The 17,517-nt window shown below is 50.7% G+C and overlaps 1 protein-coding gene across 1 annotated transcript; it reads right to left on the bottom strand.

Annotated features, from left to right (window-relative positions):
• Positions 1-11,436: 11,436 nt before the first annotated feature.
• Positions 11,437-17,489, bottom strand: CCDC137 (coiled-coil domain containing 137). Its single transcript, XM_082374286.1, has 6 exons — positions 17,274-17,489; positions 16,718-16,851; positions 14,751-14,973; positions 13,193-13,275; positions 12,965-13,044; positions 11,437-12,790 (listed from the first exon to the last, which is right to left on the bottom strand). Exons 1-6 carry the CDS (start codon positions 17,432-17,434, stop codon positions 12,569-12,571), a joined length of 903 nt encoding a protein of 300 aa, XP_082230412.1. The 5' UTR covers positions 17,435-17,489; the 3' UTR covers positions 11,437-12,568.
• Positions 17,490-17,517: the final 28 nt, after the last annotated feature.

Below are 17,517 nucleotides of genomic sequence, written 5' to 3'. Positions count from 1 at the left end.
GGGTGACTGGCTGGACGGCTCAGTCTGAGGCCATGGAATGGTGCTCTGCGGTGCCCATAACAGCTGAACACAGGTGCAGCGGTGGTTTGGAGCCCCAGTGGGGACCGCTCTGTGACTGTGACCCTGGAGGGGGTGCTGGCCACCTGGAACCTGTCTTTTCCCTTCTGGGATGAAGCGAGGTTCTGAGCAGAGGCTGTCTGGGACCTGAGAATCTGGTGAGGGGCGGGGCACTCTCCCTGGAGAACGTGCCACCTGCACACACTCCCCATCCGCCCAGGTTACAGGGTGAGCTTCTGAATGCTGGGGTCCTGCTAGGCCCCCCAACACCACCCCCAAGGTTGGCTATCAGAGGGGCCCATCCATCCTCAGTGTCCCCGTTCTCAGAATTGCCTACAGAGCTTGGCAACATGGTGGCTGGACAGCCCCAGAGCTGCTGACGTGGCCTAGGTGCTGCTGGGGCCTTGCCACCCGCCCTGGTGGCTCCTGGACTCGGCCATGCTCTGGCTGCCCCCAGCCCTCCTTTCCTTCTGCCAAGCCTCCCACAGGGCCTCCTCTCCTCCCCTTCCGTGCCCTCCCGTCCCCACAAGCCCCTGCTCAGTGTTTCCATCAGGTTTTCCCCCACCCCCACTCTGGTCAGCTGTGGGTAGAGAGCTCCAGGTCAGCCAGGGCTTCAGTTCCCACCAAGCCTTGCTTTAAACTGCTAACGTGCCAGAAATGACACGTAAATTCCACCTTCCATGTCCTCCACTGAGGGTCCTGGGGATTGTGCCAGAGAGCAGGAAAAAACCAAAACGGCTCAGGAAGAGACACAGGTCGGGGGAGAGACGGACCTGGGATTTCCAGGTCCCTGCTACGAGCAAAGGCCACAAATTTCAGGACAGACAGTTCTGAACGGCCCCATCCAGTGATGGAAATGCCCACTGGCGCTTGGAAAAGCCATTGAGCCTGCATCTCCGAGTTTCCAAGTATGGACTCAAGCCACGGAGTGAGTGACACCTGGGAATAATGTGCTGCTCAGATCTGGTGGGTTTTATTACCAAGAAAAAAGGGTGTTTCAACTAGGGGAGGAGACTGCCTTGCTCTATGGCTCCTAAGCTGACATGCAGAACAGGCCACCCTGAATGACAGCCTCACTTGCAAACCAGCAGGCTCCCTGTTAGTGCACCTTATAAACTGGTGTGTCTGGTGGAGCGGACACACCTGCCCCTGCTGTTGGGTTCCTCTGCTCTTCTTGGTCTGGGCCTAGTGAGTGCCAGATCTAAAAGAAGGAGCAGCAGAGCTAAGTGGCCCTAAGAGGGAGGAGCTCTGTTCCCACACACACACACCCCGAAGCTGGGGCAAGTACTCCATCCAGTGGGAGGGAAAGCAGCAGCCGTGGTACTTGCCTGCACAGCCCACCGTGGACCCCCAAATTCCATGTGGATGCCACAGGGCCCTCTGAACTCAGTACTGACGTCTCAAAAGTGCGGATGCCGCCACCTGGTGTCTGTGTTCCCAGACTGGCTTGGGGGGTGCAAGAGTCCCCCAGGTATCAGCCAGGACCAAAGCAAAGACCGCCTCCTGCTGGCCCCAGGCCCAGAGCAGGCCTGGAGCACTAGTGCTGTCACGTGCAAGTGCCGGCTGGCTTGCCCTTCTCTGTGGCCTGAGGCCTTCAATGCCACTGGATACAATTATGCTTAAAGATGCCCAGATGTTTAAAAACGTATGGAATTTATATATGAAACAGAAACATGTATTATGTATAAAAATAGATTCTTCTTATTATGCAAAATTATTATGGGACTTCCCTGGTGGCGCAGTGGTTAAGAATCCGCCTGCCAATGCAGTGGACACGGGTTCGATCCCTGGTCCGGAAAGTTCCCACATGCCACAGAGCAACTAAGCCCATGCACCACAACTACTGAGCCTGCGCTCTAGAGCCCACGAGCCACAACTACTGAAGCCCACGTGCTCTAAAGCCCATGCGTCGCAACTACTGAAGTCCGCACACTAGGGCCTGTGCTCCGCAACAAGAGAAGCCACTGCAACGAGAAGCCCGTGCACCGCATTGAAGAGTAGCCCCTGCTCGCCGCAACTAGAGAAAGCCCATGTGCAGCAACAAAGACCCAATGCGGCCAAAAATAAAAAATTAAAAATAATTATATATTTATATGAAATTTATATACATTATATTTGTATAAAATATAAATATAAAACAATATGTTTAAGATAATTCACTTGCTCACCTGTTAAAAATTAGTAAAAGAAAATCGTTTTAAAATATCAGTAAAATTAGGGGAATTCCCTGGCGGTCCAGTGGTTAGGACTCTGTGCTTTCACTGCCGAGGGCCCAGGTTCAATCCCTGGTCCGGGAAACAGATCCTGCAAGACACGTGGCATGGCCAAAAAAAATAAATCAGTAAAATTAGATAATTTAATGAATTGTGAATTTCATTCACAAAGTGATAGTTTTTTAATATTTAGGAGTAAACTGTCAAGAAATGTAAAGGACACATATGAAGGAAACCACAAACTAGCAGCAAGGAACAGAAAAGATTTATATACACAGTGGTTCTTAACTGGGGCAGTTTGGCCACCAGTGGACAGTCTGGAAATATTTTGGATGGTACAGCTGCAGGGTAGGGGCTGTGCTCCAGCATCTATATGTATCTATAAATATAGAGAGAGGGAGAAAGAATGAAATTCATTTTAAGGAACTACCTCGGGACTTCCCTGGTGGTGCAGTGCTTCGGAATCTGCCTGCCAATGCAGGGGACACAGGTTCGAGCCCTGGTCCGGGAAGATCCCACATTCCGCAGAGCAACTAAGCCCATGTGCCACAATTACTGAGCCTGTGCTCTAGAGCCCGCGAGCCACAACTACTGAAGCCCGCGTGCCACAACTACTGAAGCCCACACGCTCTAGAGCCTGTGCTCTGCAACAGGAGAAGCCACCACAAGGAGAAGCCCATGCACTGCAAAGAAGAGTAGCCCCTGCTTGACGCAACTAGAGAAGGCCTACGCACAGCAATGAAGACCCAATGCAACCAAAAATAAATAAATAAAAAATAAGTTGAAAAAAATTTTAAAAATAAGAAAAAATTTTTAAAAGGAACTAGCTCATGTGATTTTGGAGCCTGGCAAGTCCAAAATCTGCAGGATGGGCAGCAGGCTGGTGACCTGGGTTGGTGGTATATTTCCAGTCTGAAGGCCGTCTAGGGCAGATTCCTTCTTGCTTTGAGGGGGAGGTCAGTCTTTTCTATTAAGCTCTTCAACTGATTGGATGAAGCCCACCCACCTGTATTATGGAGGGTAATCTGCCCTACTCATAAGGTCTACTGATGTAAATGTTAATCTCATCTAAAAAACACCTTCACAGAAACATCTAGAATAATGTCTGTCCCATGGTGGACATGAAAGTGAGTTCCTTGGTCTGAAGAAGTGATGGTCTGCTGTCCAAATTGGTGCAATATCTTCTGTTGTGATTCTTTCGTAGTATTCTGAGCATTTGCATCTCACCAGGGCAGCAAAGCACAGTCCAGAGTTGGCGCCTCTTCATGTCAGGACCCCCTGTAGCCCCAGGCTTCTGGCATCAGTCTGACTTGCCCCCTATGCTCAGGGCCTGCCCACTAGGGCACCTGCTGTGCAGCCATCTGTGGTCTCGGTGTCTCACGTTGGCAGACGGGACAGTTGTTACTGACATTTTGGGCCTCAGAGGGCCAAGAGGACTACAGGCACCTCAGAGATACTGTGGGTTCCTGTCCAGACCACCGCAATAAAGCGAATATCATAATAAAGCGAGCCACACAAGTATTTTGGTTCCCCAGTGCATAAGTTTGAAATATTGTGAGAATTACCAAAATTTGACACAGAGACATGGAAGTGAGCAAATGCTGTTGGAAAAATGGCATCCATAAACTTGCTTGACACAGGGTTATAACAAACCTTCAATTTGTAAAAAACACATTATCTACAAAGCGTAATAAAATGAGGTCTGCCTGTATGTCTAGTTTCAGCCCATCTCTGCGTTGCTGCAGTGCCCCATGTCCACAGATTTCATGGGCCCAGGTGGCCATCTCACGGAAGCACGTGGGGATAGCTTGTCAGTTCCAGTCACCTTCCAAACCTGGAAAGGTGTTCTTCTGATGGACACTAATATGTCCTACTCTAATGTGCCCCTCAAATTCCCACAGTGATTTCCACAGGGCTGTGCCCCAAATGGGCATCCTTTAATAAGCCAGGTTTCCACTGCCCTCCTGCCTGACCATATAGCCAGGCCACTGCCCACTACCCATGAGTCAGTAATAACTCAAGCATATGGGCTTTTACCACTGCTCAGTTCTTCCATCATTGTTAGAAAAACTGCATGCAATTCAGCCCAAACGAGCTGGTCCATTTTTACCTTCTTCAGTTAGTCTCCATTCTCTGGTCTTTATGTAGCAGCTTTCCAATCGAGATGTTGTCCATTCACCTTGGAACTGCCGTCCACAAACCAAACAGCTCTTTGTTGGTCAGTCGAGAGCTGTTGATAGGGCACTGTCCAAGTGAAGGTAGAATCCAGCACTTCCTCATGCAGTTCCAGAGTCAGTGCTGGGGGCAAAAGAGGCTTCCTGCCTCTTACACCTCCTTGCTTTCCCCACGCAGCTTGGTCTGGTATAAACCATTTCCACTTTCATATTTATATGGAACCCTTCTGGGGACTGCCATCCCCATTAAAGTGTTTCTCTGACGTCGCCCTAGACATCATAGCTTTGTCAGAGCTTAAGATCATCTTATGTCCTTCAGTCATTGGGGTAGCTCCAGTTAATGTCAGGTGGCAAGGTAGTAAACCTTGAGGGGGGTAAAACCCCCTCAAGTGGAAGTTCTCCTGTCCAAAGTCCCAGCAGCCATCGCTGGGGGGTGCTTACAGGCTCTCACCCTCCACACAGGGCCACCGCACAGAGAATCTGTCCCTGACTAGCACCCCAGCTTCTACCCCTGCACTGTGTGGGCTCAGCCAACCTTACCGGTTCCCATTTAGCATGTCCTGAAAGGCAGTTACATGCCTTCTGTTTTATAAGACTAGGTGGGGGGAATGTCCCCCAGGCAGGTACAATGTCCGTCCCCATAATACAATCAGGTAAAACAGATGCAACCACCTCACTCAATGCCTGTTCACACATGCCAATTCTACACACCTTTCCCTTACTTCCATCAACTCTTACATGCCTAACTGTGGCCTCCGGTGTTTCAGTTTTACAACATTGGGTAGGGGAAGTGTCCCCAGCCATCCCTGTAAAATCCCTGTAAATTCAGTTTGGGAGAGACAACTTCTGTACATAACACTTGCCTAAACATTCCAACTCTCATAACCCCACCAACCGTGACACTGTCACATCCTCTCAGCCTGACTGCATCCAAGTCAGGGCTTCTCCCAGGCTTTTGGTACCACAGTCTTTGGGCTCCTGGGTCAAGGAGTCCTGGAAACTTCTCATCTCCACCCCCTATTTTACCCACTCTTGTGCAGAAGTCCCCAGCGAGGGGTTGAGCCAAGAGGCCCAGGCCTTCAGTCAATCTTTACCTTGGTTAATTGACCAAACTGTTGACCCAAGTGATTGCTGGTTGGGATTCTCAGTGTAATCTCTGCCTTCCGGCTGTTAAATGTCTCCAAACTGGGGTAAACAGAGCAGACTTGTTTGGGGCCCTTTAATGTTGGGGCCCAGCAGAGGGTCCCTTTGGTCTGCCCAACCTAGGTAGCACTGTATTAAAACCTTTGTTTTAACCCCATCAATGTCTGTTTTATTCATCCCATTTCTTTTCTTTTTTTTGGCCGCACCGCGCGGCTTGCAACATCTTAGTTCTCTGACCAGGGATCAAACCTGTGCCCTCTGCAGTGGCAGCTCAGAGTCCTAACCACTGGACCACCAGGGAATTCCCCATCCCATTTCTTAATAACCATCTAAAGGGGGGTGGGGGAAGGGGGAAGTTTGGGGTTAGCAGATGCAAACTATTATATACAGGATGGATAAACAAGGTTCTACTGTATAAGCACAGGGAACTATATTCAATATCCTGTGATAAACTATAATGGAAAATATGAAAAAGAATGTGTGTGTATATATGTATAACAATCACTTTGCTATACAGCAGAAATTAACACAACATTGTAAATCAACTATACTTCAATAAAAATAAATAAATAACCATCTAAAGACTGCTATCCTGCTCATCCCTCCTGATTCCTTTTTTCTGTCTCTTTCAGTATTTGCTCTATTCATCTTCTCATAAGCCTTTAAAAATTTCCACCTTGTTGGGAAGAGTCCCTTCACTCTCCCCTGGGTCTCTCTCCATTCTCTTGTTAGCTAACATATTGTTCTTATTAGCATCTGCAAGACCCTTCAGGGCAAGCTGAGATAGCAAATTCCCTAAGGCTTCCCAAATTGTTTTTCGATTTTGCAGTAAGAGGGTGCCCAGGTGAAAGGGGCCCCCTTAATCACAGCATTTACAGTGACCTGGGTAACAGGCATATTCAGCAGCTGAATATCCTGGTCATCATAAAGCCAGTCCCACTGATGTGCATACAAAGCATATCAGTGGCTTCATCTGGGGTGTTCCACGTGGCATTTACAGGGGGAGTAATATGTTTAGATAAGAGATATAACCATATATTCATATTTCGTTTCTACTTACTGAAAATTCTTCTGCGGCCATTCTTCCTCCATTAAAATCAGTCTTCCTGGGCCAAATTTCACAGGCTTAAAAAACTTTAAGAACATTTGATTTCTTCTTTGAGTCTTCATTTTTTAAAGTCAGGAATGAATTTTACTGTTCTGACTGTAATAGGGAAGAACCTTGTATTCTATGACAAGTTAATCACTAAAGAGATGTTGCCTGTTAGCTTAAATTACACATAATGGCCCATCTCTGGGAACTCTGCCTCCCAGGTAATGAGCATGAAGCTAAAATTCTTTTTTAGAATTTTAAAGTTCTTCACAGCTGCACCTGTGAATGGGTGCAGGAAGAAAGTAACACTCCCCTCCAATGTCTGGCTGGAACCAGGACTTTTACCCCCTTTCCCTTCAGTATAAAAGCAGCCTGAATTCTAACTTGGGAAGATGGTTCTTTGGGACGCTAGTCCACCACCTTCTCAGTCTGCTGGCTTTCTGGAAAAAGTTGTTATTCCTTGTCCCAACACCTCATCTCTCAATTTATTGGCCTATCATGTGGCGAGCAGTATGAGCTAGAACTTGGTAGCGTGACCAGTTTTTCTGTTGACTAGTTTTACCAATCCCATTTTTCTCAGGCAAGTTTTTGCACTTTCAGGACTCCCACAGGACACGATTCTCCTGGTGGTCTGGGGTCCTCTTCCCACTGTGCGGTTGGCTATGTTGTCCGTGGCAGCACCACGCCTCCCTCCACTGGGTAGACGCTGACAGCGTGTAATGATCTCAAACGCGTGAGAAGTTGAGGACAGTTTTCCACACTAGGGAGACTTGTTCAGCCAAGTGCCCGATGGGGTCGCAACCCTGCAGGATGGTCCTTCTGGAGCCTCAACTCAATTCTGACACAATCCACCCCGAGATACAGATTCCACAGGTTAACAGCACAGTCTTACAAAACTGTAAAACTGCGCCCCCCCCTCCTTCAGAGGCCAATCACAAGCCTGAGTTGTTACCTCTGTTTTTGACCGACCAGCTATAAATCAGAGGTTCCCAGGACCCCCTCCTCCTCCTTAATTTGCTAGAGCGGCTCACAGAACTCAGAGACACAGTTTACTTACTAGATCACCGGTTTGTTATAAAAGAAAATAACTCAGCCAGATGGAAGATGCATAGTGCAAGGTATGGGGAAAGGGCAGAGCTCTCATGTCCTTTCCAGTGCACCACTCTCCCCATATCTCCATATGTTCACCAACCTGGAAGCTCTCTAAACCCTGTCCTTTGGGTTTTATAATTGATTGAATCATTAATTCAACTTCTAGGCCCTCTCCCCTCCCCGGAGGTTGGGTAGTAGGGGGTAATTGGAACTGAAAGGTTCTAACCCTCTAATCACAAGGTTGTTTCTCCTGGCAGCCAGCTCCCATCCTTAGGTGAGCTCCAAAAGCCAATTCATTCACCTCACAAGAGACACCTTTGTTGCTCTAATAAGAAAATTCCAAGGGTTTTAAGAGCTCTGTGCCAGAAATGGGGATGAAGACCACATATACATTTATACATAAAGCACACTATCACACGTTGATTCCAAATTATTTTTCAGAATTCTCGTCTCCCTATGGATGTCGAATCCACTGCAGTAGCCTTCAACTCTTGTGTTCATTAATGGGCTAAACCAGGATTTTCTTGGTTAAGAGAACTAGAATAGAATGGGAAACTATGTCCTCTCCAGACTTTATTTGGCAAACCTGCACCCTAGATGATTCTACTAAGAAAAAACCCATTAAAATCCTTAATATCCAACTTCAACAGATGGAGTTCCCTAAGCAAAGTCCTCCCAGCCTCCATCATTACTGTAAAAAGCCAGGACATTGGAAGAAAGACTTCTAGAAACCAAAACGCTCCAGGCATCTTCAGTCAACTCATCTTTCCAATGTCCTCCCACTTCCCAGTGATGAGACTCCAAGGAATCTGGAGCTTTTCCAAGCCTCCCTCTTAATCAGCTCAGAGAAACAACTCTCCAGACTGGGAATGAATTTCTATACTGGAGCTACACTCTCAGTGCTCAACCCCATTACTACTGAACAGCCCGTGCCTCGGAGCACAATTGCAATAGTGGAGCTCTCCAATAAACCTCAGCAAGTCATGAAAAAAGACATGAATCCACAGCACTTAGTGCTCTTCCAACAGGAGTGAACATACCATGCCTTTACACCAGACTGGTGGTAATAAAGTGAGGGGGCTGGTTGACATTGCTGTTTAAAGTGTTGCATATTGTGAATTTTAATACCAGTGTGCAGGCTTCAATGTTGCTTTTCCAAGTAATGAATTCTCAGCAGACGATATCAATTTTTTTTAATTTTTTTTAAATTTTTGGCCGCATTGGGTCTTCGTTGCTGCGCGCGGGCTTTCTCTGGTTGCAGCGAGCGGAGGCTACGCTTTGTTGTGGTGCGTGGGCTTCTCACTGTGGTGGCTTCTCTTGTTGCAGAGCACAGGCTCTAGGCTTGCGGGCTTCAGTAGTTGCAGCATGCAGGCTCAGTAGTTGTGGCTCGTGGGCTCTAGAGTGCAGGCTCAGTAGTTGTGGCGCACAGGCTTAGTTGCTCCGCGGCATGTGGGATCTTCCCGGACCAGGGCTCGAACCCGTGTCCCCTGCATTGGCAGGCGGATTCTTAACCACTGCGCCACCAGGGAAGCCCGATGATATCAAATATTATGCAGCATTTTGTGGGAAGCTGTTGGATCCAGGGTTGGTGTCACATTCCCAAAATACAATCCAGAAAAACTGTCCACACTGCTCCCTCCCAGGCGCTCCAAATTGCCTGATGGACCATTCGAGGTTTCACAAGCGGGTTTCACAGAGCTGCCCACCATCTCATGGGTATAAATAATTCCTGGTAACGATTTGCATGTTTCCTCAGTGGACTGAAGCTTTTCCATGTAGACAAGCCACTGCCTCCTCTGTGGCTAAGATCCCATTGGAGAGGAAGGCTTCTTGAACTTCATAGTGATTGGGGAACCCACTTTATTGGTCAAGTGCTACGAGTCTGTGCCATTTGGCCAGTTCTCATCAAAACCCCCTTGGGTCGGAGTAAACGCCAATGAGAACGTGATCGGAAATCTCCCCCTAATATCAGGAGAGCTGGCTGATTCTGCAGCCCAACAATTATCACTCGACTCACTGGCTAAAATACTTTTAGACAACCACATAGCCTTCGATTTCCTACTTGCTGAACAAGGAGGCATTTGTACGATCGCAAATACTACCTGGATAAACACTTTTGGAGAAGTAGAAACTCAATTACACAAAATGAGGACACAAGCCCAAATTTCACCTGACTCTCTCTGGTCCTTTGATTTGTTCAGCTGGCTACCTTCAGGTCTAGGGTCATGGTTTAGAACCGTCATACAAACTAAATGTATTATTTTTCATTCTGCTTTGCATATTTTTTATGGTTTTGTTTTGTTTTTGTTTTTGTTTTGGACACACCTCGTGGCTTGTGGGGTCTCAGTTCCCCAACCAGGGATTGAACCTGGGCCTTTGTCAGTGAAAGCACAGAGCCCTAACCATTGGACCGCCAGGGAATTCCCCATTTTTAAACTTTGTACATGCTGCCTGTCAACCCCCTGTAGAAATGACACAATGAATAGAATGATGTTAGCTCAATGCCTTGAGATGACTGCTGATGCCTGTACCTTCATAAGACACGATTTTAAGAGTGAAAATGGCTAAGAGTTCCTCCTTTTCCTTTCTTTGTTACTCTAATGTGGGCTCACTTGGTTTCAATCACTATGCACTTTTCCTCTGATGTGAGACATGACGTCCAGGAAAGGTCCTGGTGCTGAGGGACAAAACACAATTCCACTAAAACTGATCAGTGATGTTCTCAAGGAAAGATCTTCATCTAAAGGGGGGAATGTGGAAATGAGCAAAGGAAAGCTCAATCAGAATGGGGTAGAGAAGCTATGACGGGAGGGCTCTCAAGCATGCATCCCTCACCACAGCTCACAGACCCAGCAGGAAGGAAGGTCTCCTTCTGGCCCAGCGACAAGCTACCCACTGATTGCAGCCAATGGAAAACCACCAAGGCCCTCCTAATTTCCTCCTAAAACCTAATAAATGCTGACCTTCCCTTTGTCTCCTCCAACTTGCCAGTTTGCTTGTCCTGAACTGAAATTCTTCTGATTCCAAATAAACTCATTTTGGCTAAAGACCTTATGCCATTCTTAAGGTCAACACCTTTAACCCGGGCTGAGTGTCTTGATGGCTGATCTTACCTGGGTTCTGTCTCTAGGGATGACCCGAGTGTGGGCTCCATTTCTGAGGGGTGATACCCAGCTTGTGGGTCCATCTCTGAGGGGTGACCTCTGGCCTAGTCACCATCTCTGATGGGTGAGATTGGGCCTGGTGACATCCCTGATGGTAAAGCCAGCCTGAGCTAAGTTGACCAGTTTTAGGGGCACTCTGACAAGGGCCTGAGGGAATGTAATTTCCACATTTCATGTGACCAAAGGCAAACTTCCCTCACCACGACCTGTTTTCTCATTGCCACATTCATACTGTACTTGCACCGTATCCAAGAAACACCGGTGTTTCTCAGCGACCCCACCTCACCCCTTGCTCTTGCTGCCCCTGCCTGTCTCGGGACCCTATTGTCAGAAGGATGCCAACACTGAATGAGAGATGTGCTGCCTGCCCCAACTGCCATGTGATGGGGGCAAGTCCTGGCTACTGCATGGCAACCAGCGCCTGGTCACCCCACGCAGGGGCCGGGGCCACCTGCCATGCAGAAACACGCCCCTGAAAGAGTGACAGCCCTGATTCCAGGTAGAGCTTCCACAACTTAAATTTTTTAATTCAAAAATAAACTTCATTACATAAAATGCAAACTTGGGGAAGAGCAAAACAGATCCCACAAAACTCCACACTCATTCTCTAGGATTGCCAGTGCTGAGGCCTGGCGCTGACTGAGCTGTCCAGGCCGTCTTTGCTGGCTAGAGAAGCCCAAGCTGGAGAGAGTGAGGGAGCCCGGCAGCTGTCCTTCTCCAACGGGGCTATGAGTGGCCTGCCCCTGTCCCTCCATGTTCAATTGCTAAGTCTGTAAGCCCCATCCCCATTCTCTCACTTGTATCCCACACCTGAGCAGGATGATAAACCCAGGTGCCCCCTCCTTTGGCACCTGTGGGAGAGTCAAACCTCGCCGGGCCCTGCCCTTGGCAGGAGCTCACATGGCCCCTCTGACCACAAGAAAGTCCTGGGCTGGGCTCCTGTCCTTGCTGTCAAGCCACTCTAGACCTGCTGGAGAGCCCTGCCCTGTCCTCCCCAGGGACCTCGATGACATAAGGACCCAGCCTCCCCAAACCTCGATGTGGGTGGCTCAGTCTCCACACCCAAACATGAGCTGGGGTGGCTCCACCTGCCCTGCGAGGACTGTGACAGCAGTGCCGTGAGCTGGTCTAGGTGGCCTAGATGCTGACCCCCGCCCTTTCCCCACACTGGCCTGCTGCCTGCCTCTTGCTCTAGCTGTACTGCTCTGTCGAATGCAGCAGAGCCTCGCTTATTGATTTAGTTAACCTAAATCAGCAGTGTCTACAACTAACTGGTATTTAGGGACAGGACTATGGGATTGGCCCTCTGTAAAGTGGCCCTGGGTTGTGTCTCAGCCTGGACCTCTGTTTCAGAACAAAGCTGTATGTGACGCTAGGCTCAATGGAATGATGCTGGCTGCATCTCACCCAGGCGCTGGCCCCATCTACGGGGGCTCAGGAGACAGAAGACGCCCTGTGTGCGATGTGGGGCTGGCGGGTGGTCACTCACGAAACAGCAGTCTTTAGGGAGAAAAAACAGGAGCCCTCTCCCCCACTTGAGTCTCAGGATGTGTGCCAGGGAGAGGACTCTTGACTGCAGGCCATCTGCCCATCTAGCCCCAACCCAGGTGCAGCGTCTCTGGTCCCTCACCATCACAGCTGTGTCTTTGGCTTCTTCCCAGAAGGGAGGTGGGGTGGCTGTGGTGACTGAGTCCCCTGCCGCTGCTGCTGCAGTTTCTTTAGCGCCCTATAGGCGTTCACAGCGCGCTCTCTCTCCTCCGCCACGATCCGCTGTCTGGCCAGAGAGGTGGTCAGAGGCTGGGACACACCACCAGGGCTTAAAAGCATCTTCAGCATCAGCGATTTCTTGCCAGGCTGAGGAAGAGACAGAGGGAGGTTGAGGCACGGATTCAGGAAGGAGGGGAGGTAACAAAGAGCCTAGGTCAGTCCAATAGCTTAAGCCCAGTGAGAACATGGTGCTCTCCACCTGTGTGCCCTGAACCAGGCAGCCCAAGGGGCAAGAAGGGTAACTCCCCGACCCCTGCTTACCTGGTCCCTACTTGTGCTCATCCTGGGCTTGGCAGTCAGCTCTGGGGGCTGCAGGGCCACCTCACCAAACTTCACCGTGTCTGGAGGGGCAGAGAACAACTGAGGCCTGCTGCCCACACAACCACTGCAGCCCTGGCACCCGGAGCCACTGTCCACCCACCCACCGACCCTGGGGAGACAAAGCTGCCCCAGAACCAGGGCTGACACAACTGCTTTGTGAAGAGCTACCTCGGAGCAGCTCCTGCTCCAGCCTTTCTGCTGCCTTTTCCTCCCTCCTCTGCTGGACCTTATCCAGCCGTCGCTTCTGGAACCTGGGAAGAGAGCACAGTGCGGTTCATTTTCCTAAACTCTCATTTCACTGGACTCAGGAAGAGGCAGAGGTCACCCCTGCCCACGAGGGATGCGTCATGAAAGACCCCAGGTGGCTGCCTCTGAACCCCAGGACCCACAGAGAGCGCTCCGAACCTAGGAGGCCCCTCCAAAGTTCCAAGTCAGGGGTCCTCAGCGACTGCGGCTGTACCTCTACAGCCCATCAGACAATGTCTGGAGATGTTCTGTGTTGTCACAACGTTGCGGGGAGAGGGGTGCTCCTGGCACCTCATGGGTGGAGGCCAGGAATGCCGCTCAATGCCCTACAGTACAAGGAATGGCCCTCAGCCCAGAGAATCATCTGTCCCAAATGTCAACTGTGCTGCTGTGTGTAAATGGCCCCGCACAGCATGTGTGACATGGTCCCTTATTGTTACTGGAATCAATGTTCAATGACAGTTTTGGAGATCACTGGGGCTTTAGGTGGTATCTGGGATATGTTTTGTGTGATGCAATTTTCACTGGCTAACGTAAGTACATGTATGATAAGAATCTGGACGTAGGGAAACTCTACAAAGCTGAAAACAATCTAACTTTCACAGCTTTTAAAAAAATTTCTTCTTTTTTTTTTAAATTTAGGCCACACCGCATGGCATGTGGGATCTTAGTTCCCCAACCAGGGATCGAATCCGCGCCCCATGAAGCAGAAACTTGGAGTCTTAGCCACTGGACCATCAAGAAAGTGCCCACTTTTAGAGAAATTTCTGATGAAAGCCTGGCTTGATTCATGACAAAAGTTGCAGTAAAGGCAGAAACACATCTCAAAAAGCATTTGTTTGCTGAAACCACTGCCCCAGCTCCCACCCACAGGCTCAGGGAGGTGGCACGCAGCTTGCATCCCAGACTTCTCCAGGGCTGAGGGTAGGGATGGGCAGGGGAGCCGCAGCTGGCGGTGGGCTTCCTCCTGGTGCCAATTTCACCACTTTACCCACCAGGAAGCTGAGTCTGAGAGGTCACAGAACTTGTACAAATGACATAGCTAGAGGCTCTCAAATCTCTTTTGGGCTGGAAAGGTGAACCCTGGAAACCAGTTTCCGTGGGGCAGGCATAGTCCCCTGACGGCCTGCAGGCCCTCCTGGGAGGACACTGAGCCTCACTGTTTTTCTCCTTCCCTATAACAACTGGCCCGGGGTGGACAGCTGGCCCTCAACCTCACTTGGCTCTTGGACGCCTTGATGCTTTCCAGAGAGAAGCACAGACAGAGCTAGTCCTTCAGAGTTCTATGGGTTCAGAGCCTCCCAGAAGCGCTGAGGTTAAGTGGCTGCGGTACAGAGAAAAACACCCACTGACTCCAGGTCCCGCTCGGCCTGAATCACGGGGTAGGTGGGGTGCCCCTTGGCAACAAGAAGCTGTCAATGCAGAAGAAATCTGTGGGACCCCACAGCCCTACCTCCCAGCCCCTGCAGCCCCCACTCACGCTTTCTTCCTCTCCGACTTCTCCTTCTTGGGCGCCGCCTGCACCTCAGGCTGCCGGTTGGCCTGGTTCTTGCTGAGGAACAGCACATGCTGCGCCTCCTGCTCCATGCGCTGGACATAGGCCCTGTCGCACTCCCACTTCTTCTGCTTGAACTTGGGTACAGCAATGTCCGGCTCCACTCCCTTTGCTTCCTTCTCCAATGTCTTACTGAAGGCCACCTGGGCTGAGGACAAAGGGAGACCTCAGAGGGGAAAGTCGTGAAGTGAAGGCAGGAGGGAGCAGGTGGTGCTGGGCTGGCCGCCCATGTTCATCTCCCCTCCCCAGGCCACAGGAAGGGAAGACCAGGCTCACGTGGGAGCTAAAGAGGATCTAAGATGCCAGCTGGGGGTAACCTGGGGTGGGACCCCCACAGCCCACTGGTACACGCCAAAGATGTCCTCTGCAGCTCGGTTGAAAAAGGAAACAGGAAACGACCTAAGTATCCGTCACTAGCTGACTGGCTGAATGAATCCCCCTATGTTCATCCAGAGACGTCACTGCACAGCTGCTGAGAGCTCAGTAGAGCTACGGTAAGGACGTGGAAAGACCTACAAAATCCACTGGTAGGGCTTCCCTGGTGGCGCAGTGGTTGAGAATCTGCCTGCCAGTGCAGGGGACACGGGTTCGAGCCCTGGTCTGGGAAGATCCCACATGCCGCGGAGCAACTGGGCCCGTGAGCCACAATTACTGAGCCTGCGCATCTGGAGCCTGTGCCCCGCAACAAGAGAGGCCGCGACAGTGAGAGGCCTGCGCACCGCGATGAAGAGTGGTCCCCGTTTACCACAACTAGAGAAAGCCCTCGCACAGAAACGAAGACCCAACACAGCCATAAATAAATAAATAAATAAATAAATAAAATCCACTGGTAGCGAAAACCCAGGACACCAAACAATATAGAGAATGAAGGTATAGCTTTTACCTCATAAATATGAGAAAATATGCAAATTTCCCCTGGGAAGGTAAGCAAGACAACAGTGGTTTCTTTTAGTGGGAGGGAGCAGGATTCAAAGACAGGGAAGGAGGCTACCCCTCACCTCATACCTTTCAGTACTGTTTGATTTCACCACATGTGTAAGTTTATGTCTTTTAAATAACTTAAACCCCAAAAAGAGCTGATTCAATAGAGCATGGTTCAGAATGTGCCATCTTCCATCTGGGCCAGTGCCCTCCTCTACCCCTCCCCTTCCTCAACTCTTTATTTCACTATCACTTTGGTAGCCATCTAACCTCCAATGAAAAGCCTAAGGTTTACAAAGAAATTACAAAACAGCATTGCTGCAAAATCAGTCCCATGTTTGGGAAAACAAATACTTGTATGTGTACACAAGACACAAACACCCTGGACCCCATTCCCCCGCATCTGGAGTGTTATCTCTGGCAGAGGCTGACAGGTGGGCACCCTACCTGGCCTTGGGGGAAGGGTGGGAGGGATGAGTTTCTCAGGGGGTCTGATCAATTCCCTCCGTAACCTCTAGAAACCATCCACTTCTCTCCACCATGATTTCTGCACTCAGGTCCAAGGAATCATCATCATTTCTTACTTTCAAGAGCCTCGCTGGCCTGCAGGGTCCTCTCGCCCCCTTGATTGTTACACAGTGACCTTTCCTTCAAGTAAATCTGAACTGACCGTCCCCTCTGATGGATCTCCACTACTCCTGGGAAGGGAAAATCAACACTTCTACCTTGGCCCATGAGGCCCCAGGGGCTCCTTTTGGAGCCTCACCTGGAACCACACTGCCACCTGCTGCCAGCCACCGCTCTGGCCCTGGTGACACCAGCCTTTGGTCAGTCCTCCACATGCTCCTGCACCGTCTGACTGCTGGGGTCTGGCAGATTTCTTCTGCCTGAAACGCCACTGAATACTTGTGCAATTAAGTAGATTCAAACACGCAAGGCTTTATGGCCACCCAGCATGGGCCTGCAGTTACCCTCTTTCTTCCTCTTCTTGTTACTGATGGGGTTTTTCATCTCCTGGCGGCTCCTCATGATCTCTCGGAGCCGAAAAGGGATTTCCTGTTCATCCTGGTTCTTAGGCTTGCAATTCACTTTCTTTTTTTCTTTGCTGGGAAGGAGAACACGGGGGTGAGACACGTCTCCAATCGAGCATAAGCAGAATCAGAGAAACCGAAGCTGAGCCTGGAAAAAGAAACTTCGCAGGCCACCCTGGCCGCTATAGTGCGTGCCGGTCAAGGGAACACGGCCTCGTCCTCGCCCGCCCGGAGGCTGTCCCTGGACCGGTTTCTCACAGGACGCTGGGTGGGGGGCGCTCCGAGAGCCCCAGGGAGGCCCGTCGCTCCCTGACCTCGTCCAGGATAGGAAAGACGGCGCCCCGGAAGGTGACAAGTGCCACACCGGAGACTCCCTCACGCCTCCGCCCACCCGGCTGACCCTCCGGGCCGCCCACCGCACGGACCCCGCAGCGCGCTGGGCCCGGCGCGGGGAGGGGTGCCGGGGAGTCTTCAGGACGATAAGACCGGCACCCACCTGCGCGGCCCCGGCCGTGGCGCCCAATGCTGCTTCCCCGGCTCCTGCTGCCTCCGGCCCTGCAGTCGCCCTGGGCTCCCTAGCCCCGCCGTCCCCGCCATCCCCGCTGGCGCCGCAGCTCGGCGCCGAGGCGCCGCAGCTCGGGGCCGGGCCCCCGCCATCTGCACACCCTGCACTCAAAGAAGAAGCCACTTCCGCACTCCCGCACGGTCCGGCCCCATGCCCGCCATTTCCGCTTCCTGCG

This window comes from Balaenoptera borealis (assembly GCF_965194805.1).
Source record: "Balaenoptera borealis genome assembly, chromosome: 20".
NCBI classification, from domain to species: Eukaryota; Metazoa; Chordata; class Mammalia; order Artiodactyla; family Balaenopteridae; genus Balaenoptera; species Balaenoptera borealis.
The sequence above is the reverse complement of the archived record's forward strand: the minus strand, read 5'-3'. Positions and strand labels throughout refer to the sequence as shown.